The sequence below is a fragment of the Cervus elaphus genome, chromosome 5, assembly GCF_910594005.1.
Source record: "Cervus elaphus chromosome 5, mCerEla1.1, whole genome shotgun sequence".
NCBI lineage: Eukaryota > Metazoa > Chordata > Mammalia > Artiodactyla > Cervidae > Cervus > Cervus elaphus.
In genome coordinates, this window is record NC_057819.1 from 106,474,498 (window position 1) to 106,491,196 (window position 16,699).

The following is a 16,699-nucleotide window of genomic DNA, read 5'->3' on the forward strand; positions in this document are numbered from 1 at the left end:
GAACTTTGGCCAGGAGGCAGCAGGCAGGGGCTGTGGAGCCACCAAAGGGGCCCTGAGGCTGCCGTGTCCAGCCAGGGGGGTGAGGCACACCCTGGGCGGTAGGAGGACGCCCAGTCCCGCATCCGGGAGGCTGGAGCTGGAGGGGCTCAGAGAGTCATCTGGCTGGGAAAGGTGGCCCGGGACTGGGAGCTGACTCTGGGAGCAGAGGGAGGGGCTCCCTGCCCTGGAGGAGGCCCGGGCCATGCGGGAGCCCACACCTGCCGGCTGGCGTGTCCCAACAGAGGCGGCTGTGCTGCGTCACGGGACGGCTGCCTGGAACTCAGGGGACCCCACCCTGAGGACGGGTGCCACGCGCTCTCAGCCGGAGGGGGCACTGCTGGGTCAAGCCCAGCACCAGAGAGCAGGGTCCTCTGGGTGGGCAAAGTGGGGGTCGCTTGGCTCAGAGGGAGATAGGTGGGGCAGGACCCCTGAGAGGGCACCAGTTCCCCTTCACCAATCGCAGAGTCTCAGCCCGGGAGCTCCTGGGGATTTAGCCGAGCTTGGGGATGGAGGGTTGGGCCAGACACAGCTACACCCACAGGAGGGGCGTCAGAACAGCAGCGGGATCTATGAGGCCTGCCTGATCTATGGGAGCCACTGGGCTCTAGATCCTACACGGGGCTTCCAGGGGAGGGGACTCAGTCCTTACCCGGGGGTATCAGGTGGACTGCCAGGAGGAGGGGCACTTGAGCAGATTCTAGAAAGATTAGATGAGTCATGGAGGGATAAAGATGGGGCAAGCAGGGCTCAGAGGATGTGCGCAGAAGCTCGGTGGGGCCAGAGGGACAGCTACAGTCTGGGTGTGGCCACGCTCAAGTACTGGCTCCTGGCCTCTGCAGCAGCTGGGATACAACAGGGGACTAGGGGCTCAGACCCAGAAAGACATCTCTGGATGTTGGGGAGGGGGGCTTTCCTAGCAGACTCCCTCAGAGGTCCTGACTGGAGTAAGAGAGCTACCCAGGATGGGCATGGCCAGGGGCCTGATATGGAAGGTGGGGCGGTAGGTTCTGGCCTCTCCTCTCCTCTCCTCTCCTTCCTGGCATCGTTCTATCTCTGACCAGCAAACTCCTACTCATCCCTCAATGCCCACCTCTGGGGGGTCCTCCCGGGCTAAGGGTGTGCTGGGGAAGCCCTCCTCCCCGCCCCTCCCCCATACCGTCCCACCAGTAGCAGCTCCCGCTCGCCTGCACCGGGCCGCAGCCGCTTCCAGATGTCCATGGTGAAGAGGGTGCTGCTGCTGTTGAAGATGGAGGTCAGCGAGGACATGAGCGCAGCCATCATCACAGCGACCATCAGCCCCCGCAGACCTGGGGGAGGGGTACAGGCCGCTGTGACCTCCCTGGGCTGCTCCCGGGCCCTGCTGACAAGGCCCCTCCAAGTGCCCGCAGGCAGAGGCCCAGAAGGGTGGGGGTGAAGGTGTTGGAGGTGGTGGGAGGAAGACCCTGACTTGGGAGGATGGGGCTGATGGTGGGCTCCTGCAGCTGCAGGCAATGCATCTGTTCTCAGCCTCTCGTTTCTACAGAGCTTCCAGTTGACAGAATGTTTCCACACCGATTTCATCTGATGGATGAGGAGGTGGACGCTCAGAGAGGGGAAGAGAGTTGCCCAGGGAGGCACAGCAGGCCAGAGACAAAATCCAGGGACGGTCAGGGAGTGACAAGGGACCCTCAGCCTGGAGCCCACACCCCGGGCAGGGTGCAGGGGCCCAGGGCCCAGGGTTTCTGCTACTTCTTGTGCATGGCCACACGCAGGCTGAGGGCCCCTGTCTCGTTGGCTCCGGGGGAGAGGAGATAAGCCTGCCCAACTGGGGGATAAAAGCCCTTGAAAATGAATGAAGGGCCCGCATCGAGGTGGGCAAGGCCCTGCTGTGCAAGGCCTCCTGGGGGTCGTAGGCTCGAAAGGGGCTGAGGGTACAGAGGACTCAGCGCTGTGTGACTTTAGGTTGGTTGGCTCCCTCTCTGGGCTCTGTCACAAGTCTGTCTCCAAAGTTTCTTGTGCTTTTTCTTCAAGTGTCTAAGCACCTCCTCCACCTCTGCAGATTCCCTGTCTGTCCTCCAGCACCCCCAACACATACACACCCCTCCCTGAACCCAGGAAACACCACCCCCTCCGAGGGCTCAGCCTTGTAGATGCCACTGCTTGCCTGGCCCTGGTTCTGCGTCTGACCTGCTGTGTGACTTCCGGACATCTCATAGCCCTCTCTGTTCACTAGGCTGGCTGGGATGGGGCCCAAAGCAAAGTGAGTTAAATCATGGTTTCCCCCCAAACATTTCTCCAACCTCCTTCTCTTGCTCAGGGAGGTGGATTACGTTGGGGTTTATACTCCTATTTCTCAGGCGGGGAGCTCATGACCTTGGAGCGGGAGCTCTAGGGGTTGTGGTGAGCTCCTCAGAAGAGTACAGGCAGACGACACCCCCAGGCGAGAGCCCCCAGGGCAGCCAACCCCGTGCCGGTCAGTTTCCCTGTGCTGTGTTTAATCCCACGCTGAGGGATGAGTAGGCATCATTATCCCCAATTTACAAACGAGGACACGAAGCTGCAAGCAGGGAAGAGGCTTGCCCCAAATATCTCTGCCAGCAAGTGGCAGAGCCCAGGCCTGGTCCAGAAGGGAGGGAGGGAGAGAGGAGCAGGGCGGGGTCCGAGCTCCCACAGTGGGACACTGAGAATCCGGAGGTGAAGCCAGCAGAGGACAGCCGTCTCCTCTGTTTGCTCCGGTGGGACCACACCCCTCGTCCTGTGTCCTGCTTTCACACCCTGTATCACACTGGCCGGGAATGTGGAAACGGCCAAAACATGCCCATGTTCTCTGGTCTGCAGGGTCTCAGGGAGGCAGAAGCTGTAGGCTCAAGGCAGGGCTGGGCCCCTCGGGCCCTGGCGGAGTCAGCAGTGGACTTAGGGGCCAGGAGACTGAGTTCTGTGTCTCAGCCACAAGCTACAGGCCCGGGACGAGTCACCTTCCTCTCATCTGTGTCTCAGTTTCCACATCTGTAAACACAGCTAAGAACTCTGCCTCATAACATATAGGAGAGGTCGTTTGTGAGTGGGCCTGACACTCAACAGGCCTGAAAGACGAGAGCGTGGCAGCCTTTCTCTGGGGCAGGGCCAGCACAGGCTAAGAGGATCCCCCAGCCCCAAGTTCAGACCCCAGCTTTGCGGTTTGCTTGTCACCTGACCTTGGCCAGGGCACCTTGGGTCCCAGCTTCCCCATCTGTAAAGCTGGGATGATAAGGGACTTCCCTGGAGTTCTGGGCTTCCACCGCAGGGGTTGCAGGTTCAATCCCTAGTTGGGGAACTAAGATCCCATGTGCCTTGCAGGGTTGCAAAAAATTAAAAAACAAAACAAAACAAAACAAAAGGTATGATGATTAGAGCACCAGGGTTCCTGAGAAGCAGGTGCAGGTCAGTCCTCTGCGACCCCTGGGCATGGTGCTTGGTGCTTGGTGGGCGCCCTATGTGCTTTCTGATTCCTTTCCTCTCTTCCCCCATGAGCAGAACATCCCACCCGGGTGTCACACAGCGTCACGCTGGATCCAGAGTGGCCTCCATCACCCCCAGGGCCCCTTGTCAGACCCAGCCAGGGCCTCACCTGTGGGCATCAGCTCCATGACCAGCTTGGGGTAGGCGATGTTGGAGCAGCCGATTTCGGCCCCGCAAGCCCGCAGGCACTCGGCTGGCACCACGCAGCCCACATCATCTGCAGGAGAAGGATTCTCAGTGTCCCCGGCCTGCTCCGCACCCTGGGTTGGGGCAAGGAGCCTGGCTGGACCTGCTCTGTCACCACCTGCCATCAGCTGCTGCTCGGCCCCAGGCCTGTTTCCCAGCCAGGGTGACAGACAAGGAGGGGGCCAGTCTTGGAGCAACTATTCTGTACCTGGACACCCTCTCTTCCTGCCTTCCTGTCCATCACCACAAGCCTGTCCATATCCACGATGCCAGCTCCCTGTCCCCATGCGGGGCTGGGGCTCCCCTGCAGTGCTGCCCGCCCAAGCAGTGGTCAGCGGTCAGTCTACCATCTGCTGTCTCCCTCCCCCTACCTCCTGCCCCCAGCCCTTCTCCCCAGAGGAGCAGGTGAAGGCCCTCCCCTCTGACTGTCTCCATCAGCTTCCAGAGGACTCTTCAAACAAGAAGGGAGAGTCTGCACAAGACTCTCCAGATGCCAGGCTCCTCCAGGCCAGTCTCCTTCTGCACCCTCCTCTCACAGCATCCCAGCCTCCCCCCACCCAACCTTCCTCTTCCAGGCCTTCCCAGGGGCTGCTCAAAAGTCATCTCCTGTATCTGGGCCATAAGGATGGGACCAGGTTTCATTGCAGACACTCCCCGTGGCGGAGACAGCGCCTACTGCGTGCGCTCTGAGTGGATGTCCAGGGCCTCAACCCAGACCCAGACTGAATCTGAAGTCTCCCTCCCAGCACCATCGGCCCTGACCCCTGGGTTTTCAGCAGCAGCGGGGGGAGGGAGGGGGGCAGAGGAAGGCAGAGAGTGACCTGCGCTCAGAGAGAACAGGGGACGGGCATGCAGCCGCTTGGCACAGGGGTCTGTTTGGGGTCAGAATGTTTCCACGCGTAGCATCAACGTTCCTGTCACCCAGAGCCCTCCTCATGGACCGAGCACTCCTGGGTTAAGAACCCTCCTTAGATGCCCAACCCACCGTGGAGGGTCTCTGGTCTCCTCCCTTGAGCCAGTGGGACTGGAGTAGCATCACTCCGCACCCATGATCCTCAGCCCGTCTCCAGCCCAGCCTCTCCTGAACGCCAGGCTCCTAGGATTTCTGCACCGCCAGCCTCCAGGCTGTCTGTCTTCCCTCCCCACTGCCAGTCCGCCAGCCCCCAGCCCATGGGGGCTCCTCCCGTCACCTGCCCCCTCCACTGGGCTCCCTCTACCTGCTGCTCTGTCTTCTCATTGGCCTTCTTCCACCCTCTGCATCCTCATCCTTTCAAAGTCACGGCTTTGCTCTTGCCACTTCCTTCTCAGGATCCCCCTCCCCAACCTGGAGCCCATGGCTTCCTGGAAAAAAATTCCTTTCCACGACATTCAGACAGTCAACATTAGAGGCCCTGGACTGCCAGGCCCAGGCCCTGTCCTCCCAGCACCCGTGCCGGCCACCCTGACCTGCTTGTATTTTCTCACACACACCCAGCACCCTGACGCCTTTGTGCCTGGGCAGACGCGGCTGGGCTGCCTCCTCCCACTGCTCCTGCTCTGTCCCTACCCTTGTTTGCCTCCTGCTTCATGCCTGCTGCAAAGGACTTGCTCTCGGAGGCTTTCCATAACTGTCCCCCAACCCCTCCCAGGCAGAACAACTTCCTCCCAAGGCCTCCTAAAGCCCAGGGTTGAATCACAATTATTTGTTTGCATATTTCACCTCCTCCACCAGACTGGGAGCTCCCCAAGGGCGGACACTGGCTTTGAATCACCTCTGCTCCCAGGTATCACCCAGTCCAGGGCTGGGCCCAGAGAAGATACTCTGTGAACATCTGTGAATGAATGAGTGAGTAAATAAGTGAATGACTAGAGGAAGGAGAAAGGCACAGAAGGCCAGGAGGAAAGGGAGAAAGGAGCCCATGAAGCCCTAGGCGGGCGTTCAGGCACTGTTGGATCCAGCTACCTTGCCCACAGCTGTGCAGATGTAAGAACTCAGGACCAGAAAGAGCATAAGTTGTCTAGGACACATAGTCAGACCCAGGATACAGCCTGGGGTCCCCTGGAGGGACTCTGGGTCCAGGTGAGGGCAGGTGACTGGCCCCTCCCAACAGGTTCTGGGCTTGGACTGGCTGGCTCTGCACCTAGAGGACTCAGCCCTCCCGGAGGGACGGATAAAGAGTCACAGTCACATAATGGCTTGAAAAGCCAGTGTCAGGAGATTCTGCCCAGGTTTTTTCAGCCTGTTGCAGCCCATTGCAGGCTCCCAGAATGGGGCCCTACCTCTGGGCACCTCGGGGTTTGTGCTGAGCAGCAGGAAAGAACCACCTCTCTTTTGTGACAGCAGCAGAGGTGTCGTCGCCACCTAAACACCAGCCCCCACTGGTGCCCACTCAGGACTGAGCAGCCCCGGGCTGAAGGTGGGGCCAGGGGCCTGGGTGAGAGGCTCTGGCCTTGTCTGGTGCTGGACTCTGCAGGCCTGCGGGGGTGTCCCCACTGGCTCCATCCTGACATCAGCACCCCCACCCAGTGGGGGCCCACGCCGGAAGCCTGAGGGCTGCCTCCCTCCCTGCCCCCCACGTCCTCCCTCCCTTTGGCCAGGGACAAGTCCAGCCACTGGGCTTGGGGGCCAGGGGGGCTGTACCACCTGCCCCCTGTAACCCACTCCCTGTGGGAGCTTCTAAGACCATCAGTCTGCCCACACTGCTTCCTGCTCACAGCCTCCTGTGGCTCCCATCGCCCGCAGGAACGACCATCGGGCTCTTGATGGGCACTACAGCCTCTTGCCCACGTGGCCACCCTAACTACCACCAAAATTTCACCCACAACTCCAGGCCTCTGTGTTTGCTGTTCCCTCTCCCTGGAACACCCTTCTGAAACCCAGGGAGCTCCTCCTGACTCCTCTCGGCTCTGAGGCATCACCCTCCACGCGTGCCTTCCTGCCTCTCCACAGACGATACCGCAGGAGCCCCTGGGGGATCCTGGGCCCCAGGCGTGCACAGCATAAGCCCATGCGTGGCGGGTTGTGCCTGTGTCTGTTGACTGACTGAATGACTCTCTTCTAAGCTGGTCACTAGACACACCACCCCGGGGAGTAAACAGGGTGCTCCCCACTCCCAGGCCAGCCTGGCTCATCCCTGGGAGCCAGTCTAGACACTGATGTTGCAGGAGGAAGCGGGAGAAAAGAAAAGCACACAGACCTGCGTTTGGGTCCAGTTCTCCCAAACCCATACTGTGTGCATGCTCAGTCGGTTCAGTCGTTCCCAACTCATTGTGACCCCATGGACTGTAGCCCACCAGACTTTTCCCTCCATGTGATTATCTAGGCAAGAATACCAAAGTGGGTTGCCATGCCCTCCTCCAGGGGATCTTCCCGACCCAGGGATCGAACCCATGTCTCTTACAGCTCTTGCATTGGCAGGCGGGTTCTTTACCACTGAGCCACCTGGGAAGCCTCCGGTACTGTGTGGTCCTGGGAAATTGTTCTCGGGCTGTTTCCTCCTCGGTAAAGCCCTTCTAGGGACATCCACAGCCAATGACTCAACCTAAACTTCACACCTCACACAAATATTAACTCAAAATAGACCACAGATTTAAGTGTAAATTACCAAACTTCAAGGAAAAAAAATAGGAGAATATCATCAGAACCTAGAGCAAAATGAAGAGTTTTTAGACTTAACATCAAAAGCATAATCCATAAAATGAAAAATTGACAAAATAGAGCTCAGCAAAACTAAAGCTTTGGGGATTTCCCTCGAGGTCCAATGATTAAGACTCTGAGTCCTCACTGCTGAGGGCCTGGGTTCAGTCCCTAGTGGGGGAACTAAATTCCACAAACTGCACAGTGTGACCAAAAAAACCCCAAACAAACAAAATAAAACCAAAAAGAAGAAAAACAAACAAACAAACAAAAAACACTAAAGCTTTTGCTTTGTGTAAAACATCATCAGTGAAAAGGATGAAAAGAAAAGCTACAGAAACAAATTCAATAAAGTCACAGGAAACAAGATCCATACTCAGAATCAGTTGTTTCTCTATGCTAAGTGTGAACTGTCAGAAAGAGAAATTCAGAAAACAATCTTATTCTTTTTTAATGCTATTTACAACATATATATATATAAAATACATATATATACATACACATATAAAAAGTTGCTATTCATTTATGTATTGTAAATATGCTGTTTACAATACATAAAAAGTTTACAATAGCATAAAAAAATAAGATACCTAGGAATAAATTTAACCAAGGAGATGAAAGATCTGTACACTGGAAACTATAAGACACTGAAAGAAACTGAAGAAGATGCACCAAAAAATGAAAAGATATTCCATGCTCACAGATGAGAAGAATTAACAGTGTTAAACTATCCATACTACCCACAGTGATCCATAGATCCAATTCAATCCCTATCAAAATTCCAATGATATTTTTCACAAAGATATTAAAAACCATCCTAAAATATTTGGATGGAACCAATAAAAGATCCTGAGTAGCCAATGGAATTTTTTTAAGAAAGGAAAACAATGTTGGAGGCATCACAGGCCCTGATTTCAAACCAAATCATAAAGCTGTAGTAAACAAAACAGTGTGGTACTGGTACCAAACAGACACATAGATCCATGGAACAGAATAGAGACCAAAAGCAAAACGAAAGTGAAACTGTTAGTCACTCAGTCATGTCCAACTCTGTGACCCCATGGACCGCAGCCCACCAGGCTCCTCTGCCCATAGAATCTTCTAAGCAAGAATACTGGAGTGGGTAGTCATTCCTTTCTCCAAGGACTTTTCTTGACTCAGGGATTGAACCCAGGTCTCCAGATTTGCAGGCAGATCTTCTCACATACACGGTCAACTGGTTTACGACAAAGGAGTCAAGGATATGCAATGGGGAAAGGATAGTTTTTGCAATAAATAGTATTGGGAAAACCGGACAGTGACATGCAAAAGAATGAAACTGGACTCCTGTCTCACACCACATGCAGAAATCAATTTAAAGTGGCTTAAAGATTTGAATGAAGACCAGGTGCCATAAAACTCCTAGAAGAAAACATAGGTGGTAGCTCTTTGACATCAGTCTTGGCCATGACTTTTTGGATTTGACACCAAAAACAAAGGCAAAAAAAAGTGAAAAACAAAAACAAATAAAACAACTGGGACTACATCAAACTGAAAAACTTTTGCACATCAAAGAACACAATCAACAAAATGAAAAGGTATCTTGAGGAGAAAATATTTGCAAATTGTGTATTTGATAAGGAGCTAATATCCAAAATTTGTAAAGAATTCATGCACTCAGTATCTAAGACTAAAACCCACAAACAAATCCCCAAAATTTGCTTTAAAGATGGGCAGAGGAACTAAACAGACAGGAAACAAATGGCCAACAGGTATGTGTAAAGTACCTGTACAACATCACTAATCATCAGGGGAATGCAAATCAAAACCACAATAAGCTATCACCTCACACCTGCAAGAAGGGCTATTATAAAAACACGAGAGACAACAAGAGCTGTCCAGGATGTGAAGAAAAGGAAACATTTGTACACTCTTGGTGGGAATGTAAATTGGTGCAGCCACTATGGAAACAACATGGAGGTTCCTTAAAAAATTATTAACAGAACTACCATATGATTCAGCAGTCCCACAACTAGGCACATACTTTAAGGAAACGAAATCACCACCTTGAAGAGACATTTGCACTCCTATTCATTGCAGCATTGTTTACAATAGCCAAGATATGGAAACAATTTTAAGTGTCCTTAACTACTTTCAATGAATGGATAAAAATGTGACACTCATATAAATATATATGAAAATATCATTCAGGGACTTCCCTGGTGGCCCAGTGGCTAAGACTCCATATTTCCAATGCAGGGGGTGTGGGTTCCATCCCTGGTCAGGGAACTAGATCCCATGTGCTGCAACCAAGGCCCAGTACAATCAAATAAATAAATAAAATAAATATTGGAAAAGAAAATATTATTCAGTCATGAGAAGGAAAGACATCCTGCCATTTGTAACAATGTGGATGGACCTCAAGGGTTTTACTCTGAGTAAAACAAGCCAGACAAAGATAAATACCATATGATATCCCTTATATGTGGAGGCTAAGAATGCCAAACTCATAGAAATAAAGACTAGCATACCATGGAGTACCAGTCAGCAACAGAAAGGAATGATCTACCGATATATGCTGACTGGAATGAATCCCTAGAGGAGAATGGATCAGTGGTGGCCAGAGTTAGGGTGGAGATAGTTTGACTGCAGGGGGACAGTTCTCCAACTAGATTGTGACAGTGGTTATGCAACCCTACGTATGTGATGAGGTTGTACACACATGCACATAAACAAGCACATGTAAGCTGGTGAAATCTGAACCAGCTTTCTGGCTGTGGTTATTGCACTGTGGTTATACAAGATGCCACCACTGAGGGAGACTGGGTGAAGAGTGCCTGCAAGCTCTCTGCTGGCTTTTCAACAGCTTCCTGTGATTCTAAAATTGTGGGCAGGTAACTGGAGGGCTGGAGGCCCTTCAGCCCTGAGAGCCAGGACTCCCTTCATGAGCCCAGGGCCTCCAAGCAGGGAAAGAACAAAAGGAGATGCCGAGCCCCAGAGACAGTCTTGTCTGGGGTCCCCAGTGGCCATTAGCCAGGCTTCAGGGCTCCCAGTGCTGGGCTCACCCCTGGGGCCGCCTCCCTCCCATATCTGACTGTGTGGGGTGGGGGTGGGGAGGTAGGTGTGTGTGCACCTACCTGGGAGGTGCTGGGGGCACCTGAAGGGGCACCATGTTCAGACACAATGTGAAGCCCCCAGGCCAGAGCAGAGGGCAGAACCCAGTGATGGGACCACAGAGACACTGGGCTGGGAGGCAGCATCACTGCTGAGGGCAGAAGACCCAGGGGAGATGGCCTGACAGGCAGATGGGTGGTGGAGACGGTCCTGGGGCAGGTTTTCTAGGGCCCAGGCCTATAGATGTCAACAGCCAACCCTCCGCAGCACAGAGCAGTGTCCCCAGGGCCCCAAGTCCAGGGGAGCACAAACAGCCCATGCAAGGCTGGGAGGGAGTGGGAAGGCTGGGCCAGGTGCCTGGCTGACTGGTTGCGGCACGCGACGGGGTGGGGGTTGTGGTTGGCGAGGTTTAATGGGCTTTGCTGTCCCCACGCTGGCAGTCTGCTTTCAGATGTGGTCCCCACACACCCCCGTCATTGGGGTCCCAAGCTCCAGGGACGCAGGGCAGATAGCTGGGCCTGACCCCAGCCCACAGCTGCCCTCTCGGGCCCTCCTCGCCCCAGGGCCTGGGGCGTGGCTCATCATTCAGGACCAGTCCTGGGGGGTGGGGGTGGGATGGGGGGGGGGGTTGTTCTCAGCAGGGAGCCGGGGCTGGGACTTAGAACTGGGTGCCTGCCCTGTCCACACCAGGCTCTGTGAGGGCCCCTGAGGCTGGGTCAGAGCGGCCCCGCCCCTGCCTCGGAGGCTCCCAGCCCAGCACCCCAACTCTACTTCCACAGCGGGTGAGCATCTGTGCATGCTTTCTGTCCCACCTGGGAAACTGGACACGATTGGGTTGGACCAGGATTACCAGCAGTGTGGGGGCGGGGTGTGTCAAGGCTATCGCCTTGCTGTGTGTCCTCAGGAGAACACTGTCCCTCTCTGGGCTGCAATGGCCCAGAAGCGCTTGGATTTTGAGCGGTTCAGAATTCGACCACCTAGGGCTGGTGGCGGAGGAAGAGACGCGCGCACACCCGCCAGACGTCGGTCCGTCCGGGGTGGGGTGAATGTTTCCGGCCCCGCCCCCGGCCGCACGTGACCGCAGGTGGCGGCAGCGGGGTGGGCGGGGCCGCACTTAGTCACCGCCGCCAGCGCCCGCGCCGCCCGCGCGCCCGGTAAGCGAACCCCGGCCCGCGCCCCCGACCCCCGACTCTCGGCCCCCGGGAGACCCGTCCGCTCACGCGCCGCCCCGAACCTCCTCCGCGCAGACCCCTAGGGTTGCCGATCGCGGCGCTGGGAGCTTTGGGGGCCCCTTCCCACCCCGGAAGCCCTGGGGATGCGGGGCGCCGCCGAGCAGGGCCAGAGGTCGTCGGAGAGCAGACTCTGAACCCTCCTTCTTGGGAACTTCTGGGGAGTCCCTTGCCGGCCCTAGTTCCTCCCAGAAGTCGCCAGGACCTCTGGCAGCTACAAAGATCCTCCGGGAGGAGGGCCCCCGCCCCCCGCAGGTACCGGCACTCGGACGGGAGGCTTGCGCCCCCGCCCCCCGCCGGCCCCTCCTCCGCGCGGCAGCCCCTCCCCGGCCCCGCCTGCACTCTGACCCGACCCTGCCGGCCCGCCCCTCCTGCAGGTCCCGGGGCAGAGGAGCGGCGGCGGCCGGAGGCCCCAGAGCGCTCAGCGCCCAGCCGGAGACGGCCCGGAGCTGCGGAGCTCGCGGCCGCCATGGCCTTCTCGCAGGTGCAGTGCCTGGACGACAGCCACGTCAACTGGCGCTCCAGCGAAGCCAAGCCCGAGTTCTTCTACAGCGAGGAGCAGCGGCTGGCGCTCGAGGCGCTGGCGGCCCGCGGCCGCGACGCCTTCTACGAGGTGCTGAAGCGCGAGAACATCCGCGACTTCCTCTCAGAGCTGGAGCTGCGGCGCATCTTGGAGACCATCGAGGTGTACGACCCCGGCTCTGAGGACCCCCGCGCCGGCGCGCAGCCCCGCGGGCCGGACGATGGTGAGGCGGCCAGCGCGGCCGGGGCCACCCCCACCGAGGCCGAACCGCTGCCCTCGCTGGAGTATTGGCCCCAGAAGTCGGACCGCTCCATCCCACAGCTAGACCTGGGCTGGCCTGACACCATCGCCTACCGCGGCGTGACCCGGGCCAGCGTCTACATGCAGCCCCCCATCGACGGGCAGGCCCACATCAAGGAGGTGGTGCGCAAGATGATCAGCCAGGCCCAGAAGGTGAGCCGGCTGGCCGGAGTCGCCAAAAGACGCAGCCGGGCAGGCCTGACCTGTCCCGGTGTCTCAGGCGCCCACACGCGCGCACTCAGCCCAGCCCGGGCTCTCGGCTGCCTGTTGGGCTACCTCCCTCCTGCCTTCGCCCGGATCCTCGGTTTCTCTGCAGAGCGATAGGGCATCTGGGTCCCCTGGCCGCTGACAGCAGGTTGCCCCATCTCAAAGGAACTTTGTGCATCGTTGGGGGGTGTTTCTGACTTCCCCAGACTTGGCGAGCAGGTTCCCCAGAAGAAGGTGCTTGGACGGGGTGGGGCAGGAAGGATCACTGGGCTTTCACTCACTGTCCCCGGGGATGGCTCTGAGAAGCAGGAGGTTCCTGCGCACACGTGCCCCTGAGCCCTCTGGTGTTGCTTTTGTGGATGGTGGAGACAGTCTGGGGCCTGGGGTAGGCATGGAGACTGAGAAATAGCCTGAGTCTGGCTGAGGCTGGCCTGGAGATCCAAGTTCAACTGTGCCTTTTTCCTTGCTGTGCTGGGTGACTGAGAGCAAGTAGCTCTCCCTCTCTGAGCCTCTTCGTGAGCTTTGCAGTGGCAGAACCTTCCCAGGGTAGGAGGTGGGGACTGGCGATGGTGTGTTCCTGGGGGTGGAAGCAGAGCAAGTCCCAGTGAGGGTTGTCAGCCTGGATTAAAGGGAACTCAGGCGTTGTCTGGACCTCCCGCAGAGCGACCCCTGCCGAGCTGTGCCTTGTCCCGCTGTGGCTATCCATTCTGCTGACCCACTGACATAGCTTCTGAGAAGGGGTCTCTCCGCTGGCAGCCAGCCAGGCCCTTCCTGGATAGCCGTGACCACAAGCAGGGCATTCTCTTGCTTCCGTGGTTTCAAGACACATTCTGAGATGACTGATAAAGCCTGCCTCGCGAGCAGTGTTGAGGATTCAGAAGCCAGCTCTGGACTCAGTAGAGAGGAGTGAGTGGTCAGCAGTGGCTGTTCTGGCCTTGGCCTGGCGGGGCAAGGTATTTCTAGCTGAGTCGAACCCCTTCACTATTCCGGGCCTGCTCAAAACCCAGACAGTGGCCTTGGGGATCATCCTGCCTGATAGGGCCCAGGGGAGCTCTTGGGCAGAGAGACCAGAAGTGGGTCAGGCACTGACAAGATGGCCATGGCTTAAGTTTCCAGAAAGGTGGAGTCCCTGTTTCCCGAAGGGGCTGGCGGGGTTGGATAGCCTGTGTTGGGAGGCCTGGCTCTTGGCCTGATCCCAGGCAGCTTTGGGGCTTTGGGTTTCTGCTCTGTGAAATGGAGGTGGCGGGGATGAAAGCCATGAGGATGGAGTTGGATGTTGGAGTGAGGAAGAGGTGGGGTGGAGGGACCATCACAGTTTTCAGGCTGAATAACCTGCTATGGCAGAGGGGGGTGCTGCTGGCATGGGTGCCAGGCTTGAGGTCATGGAACCCAGTCCCCTAGGAGTGCCTGTTGGATCCCATTACCCAGCCTCCACCCCCTTTTTAAAAATGGAGAAATTGAGACCCTGGTAGAGGGGGCTTGACCTGCTGTGCTGGGGCGCCTCTCCTCCCCACCAGAAGTAGGAAAGAGGTGAATCCCAGATCCCAGACTGCTCGGGAACAGCTGGAAAGTTTTATCTCCCCAAGATGGAAAGACAGATGGCCAGGTCCAGACAGGGGAGCCTGGGGCCAAGCTGAGCACCAGGGCCTCCTCCCTCCTCTCTCGTCTCTGTGTCTGGGGCTGAGACCCAGCCATCCCATGCAGCCCCATGCCCCCTGTAACTTTGTTTGTTCCCCACAAAACCCTCCAGGCTTATCAGCATCACCTGTATAAAGGGACAGAGCCAGGAGAAAGTCCCGCCCAGGCCTGCACCCTGGTCTGTGTGGTCCCAGTCGGTGCTGTCCTGCAGCCCCCAACAGGTGGGCATTGGCCCTGCTTTCATCCCTCCCAGGGTAGGGGCTCACTGACCATGCTCATTCGGCATGGGCTCAACAGGAGGGGCCTCAGAGGCCAAGCGCCTCCTCTTTTGGCCAGGGACACCAAGACACAGAGGACGGGGGATTTGTTCACACCTGATGGGGAGCCTTGCTCCTGCTTTCCAGCCCGTGTCTTCCCTGCCACGTCCACCCCAGGACCCGCAGCCAACATAGTGTGTGGGGGGTGGAGGGGATGGCCCTGATAACCAGAGCTGCTGTTTACCGGGTGCCAGGCACTTTATAGTCTCGTGTAGTGTTATCTGCTCCATTTTCCAGATGTAGTCACTGAGGCCCAGCAGGTTAGTCCCTGCCAAGGTCACCTGGCTAGCTCTCGGGTGGAGAGTTGGGAAAGGGACCAGACTGGTGTTGTCCTCAGACTCTAGACAGGTCCCCTGCCTGTCCTGCCCTGGCCTTGGAAGACACAGTGACAGGCAGAGCAGGGAGGGGCCGCTCATCCAAGCTGCCTGGGACCCTCCCGGCTCCCTGCTCTGCCGCCTCCTGGCTCGCAGGGCAGGGCCGTGACGCCGGCGGGTGCTGACGGGTGCTGACAGGGCGCTTTGCCTGGGCCGCCTGCCTGGCCGCCAGGAGCCTGACCCGCCTTCTCTCTCCCCATGAATCACCTCTCTTTCCTTCACCCCTGAATCCTCCTCTTGCCCCAGCTCCAGTGCAGGGAGAACGACCCCTCTCCCCATCTGGGATGGAGACCCCACGGTCCAGCTGCCTGGACAAAATGCTGGCCCCCTGCCCACCTGGGCCCCTGGGCTGAGGCTGGTGGCGCTGAGTCAGGACAGCCCAGCCCACCGCCTCCTCAGCCCAGACTGTCGTCAGCACAGCGGGCCGACCCCGGGGCAGGGAAGTGACACAGCATACACTCAGCCCGTCTCGCCGGGAGCGGCCGTGTTCCCATCAGGGCCAGTACTGAGTCCTCTCCTTTCCCCAAGAGATGAGCGTGGAACTAATGGGCCACAGCACAGGAGCCACAAGTACTTGGTCAGGTCCCGGCTCTTCCTTCACCACCTGTGACCCAGCACAAGCCCTGGTCAAGCCATCTGTGAAATGGGCAAGGCACTGGGGCCTTTTAAAGATCTCTCCCACTCTGCCCTCCTCTGGTACAAAGACTAGTGGGTCCAGGGTCTGACTCCACTGGCAGGTGGCCCTAAGCAGGCCTCAGAGGTGGAGGGTCATCTGCCTGCCCTTCTCCCAGCCCCTGGGAGCCAGGGATTTATCTGGGGAAAAACCTGCCATGGGGTTCTAACTGCATACCAGAGGCCGGGCCTGTAGCATCACGCCTGTATCATCACGCCTGGGCGGCTGCAGCCTCTGCAAAACGGGTGAGGCCGGGCTGGGTCGGGCTGGGGCTGGGGAGGGCCCGCCTTGGCCAGCAAAAGGGGAGATGCTCTAGCAGGTTGTTCATTCAGGGATGCCCCCCCCCCCACAGGACTTCTTCACCCGGGGCCCCGAGGGCAGGGCTGGATCATGTGTGGGTGAGGAATATGGGGGAGGCACAAAAGAGAGTAAGGGGTGAAGCCTAGACCCGAAACCAGATCTCATGCCCGCCAGGCCGGGGCCAGACCCAGAGATGTTAAGTTTCTTGCTTGGGGTCACACAGCAGGAAGGGATTGGAACCATGTTCCATGGTGCCCGAGTGACCCCACATCTTTTCTGTCTGGCCCCTGCCTTCCCACGCTGCCATCCTGGCTCACAGCTTGGCTCCAGGAGAATAAAAGAGCTTAATGAGGCATTTATTAAATGCCAGCTGTACCCCAGGTGCTGAGCGGGCACTTTGCCTGCCTGGATCCTCCCAGCTCCAAAGCATAGGTGTGGTCCCCTCTGTGCAGATGAGGGGCTCGCAGAGGGCAAATGACCTGTCACCCAGCCAACATTGGAGGAGCCCTCCTAGGACCTAGCTCTGGGGGCTCTAAGCCCCCTTTTCCCTGGAGGAGCAGTGTCTTGGCTATTCTTTCTGAGCCCTGCCCCTCATGAGAGCCGTGGAGCCTCACTGCAGGCCCTCAGCTTGACTCAGGGCAGTAAAAGTATTTTCACGAGGCTCCTAGACTCTGGGTTCCCGCAGGAGCAGAAGTCTGACTGCCCCAAGGCCTGGTGAACACAAAGT

General features: G+C 57.5%; 2 protein-coding genes across 3 annotated transcripts in view; one reads left to right on the top strand and one right to left on the bottom strand.

The window, feature by feature from the left end:
- SLC5A10 (solute carrier family 5 member 10) overlaps positions 1-16,699 on the bottom strand; it is a 54,621-nt gene that overhangs the window by 3,157 nt on the left and 34,765 nt on the right. The window contains exons 10-11 of the mRNA XM_043904024.1: positions 3,626-3,733; positions 1,196-1,346 (exon numbers count right to left, since the gene is read on the bottom strand). Of these exons, the coding sequence (XP_043759959.1) occupies positions 1,196-1,346; positions 3,626-3,733 (259 nt within the window). The remainder of the gene's footprint in view (positions 1-1,195; positions 1,347-3,625; positions 3,734-16,699) is intronic.
- FAM83G (family with sequence similarity 83 member G) overlaps positions 11,289-16,699 on the top strand; it is a 28,877-nt gene continuing 23,466 nt past the window's right edge. The window contains exons 1-2 of one of the 2 annotated variants that reach the window (XM_043904021.1): positions 11,289-11,565; positions 12,018-12,616. In XM_043904021.1, the coding sequence (XP_043759956.1) occupies positions 12,110-12,616 (507 nt within the window). In that variant the 5' untranslated portion in view covers positions 11,289-11,565; positions 12,018-12,109. Of the gene's footprint in view, positions 11,566-12,017; positions 12,617-16,699 lie in introns of those variants that run through there. The other variant, XM_043904022.1, reaches the window with a different exon arrangement.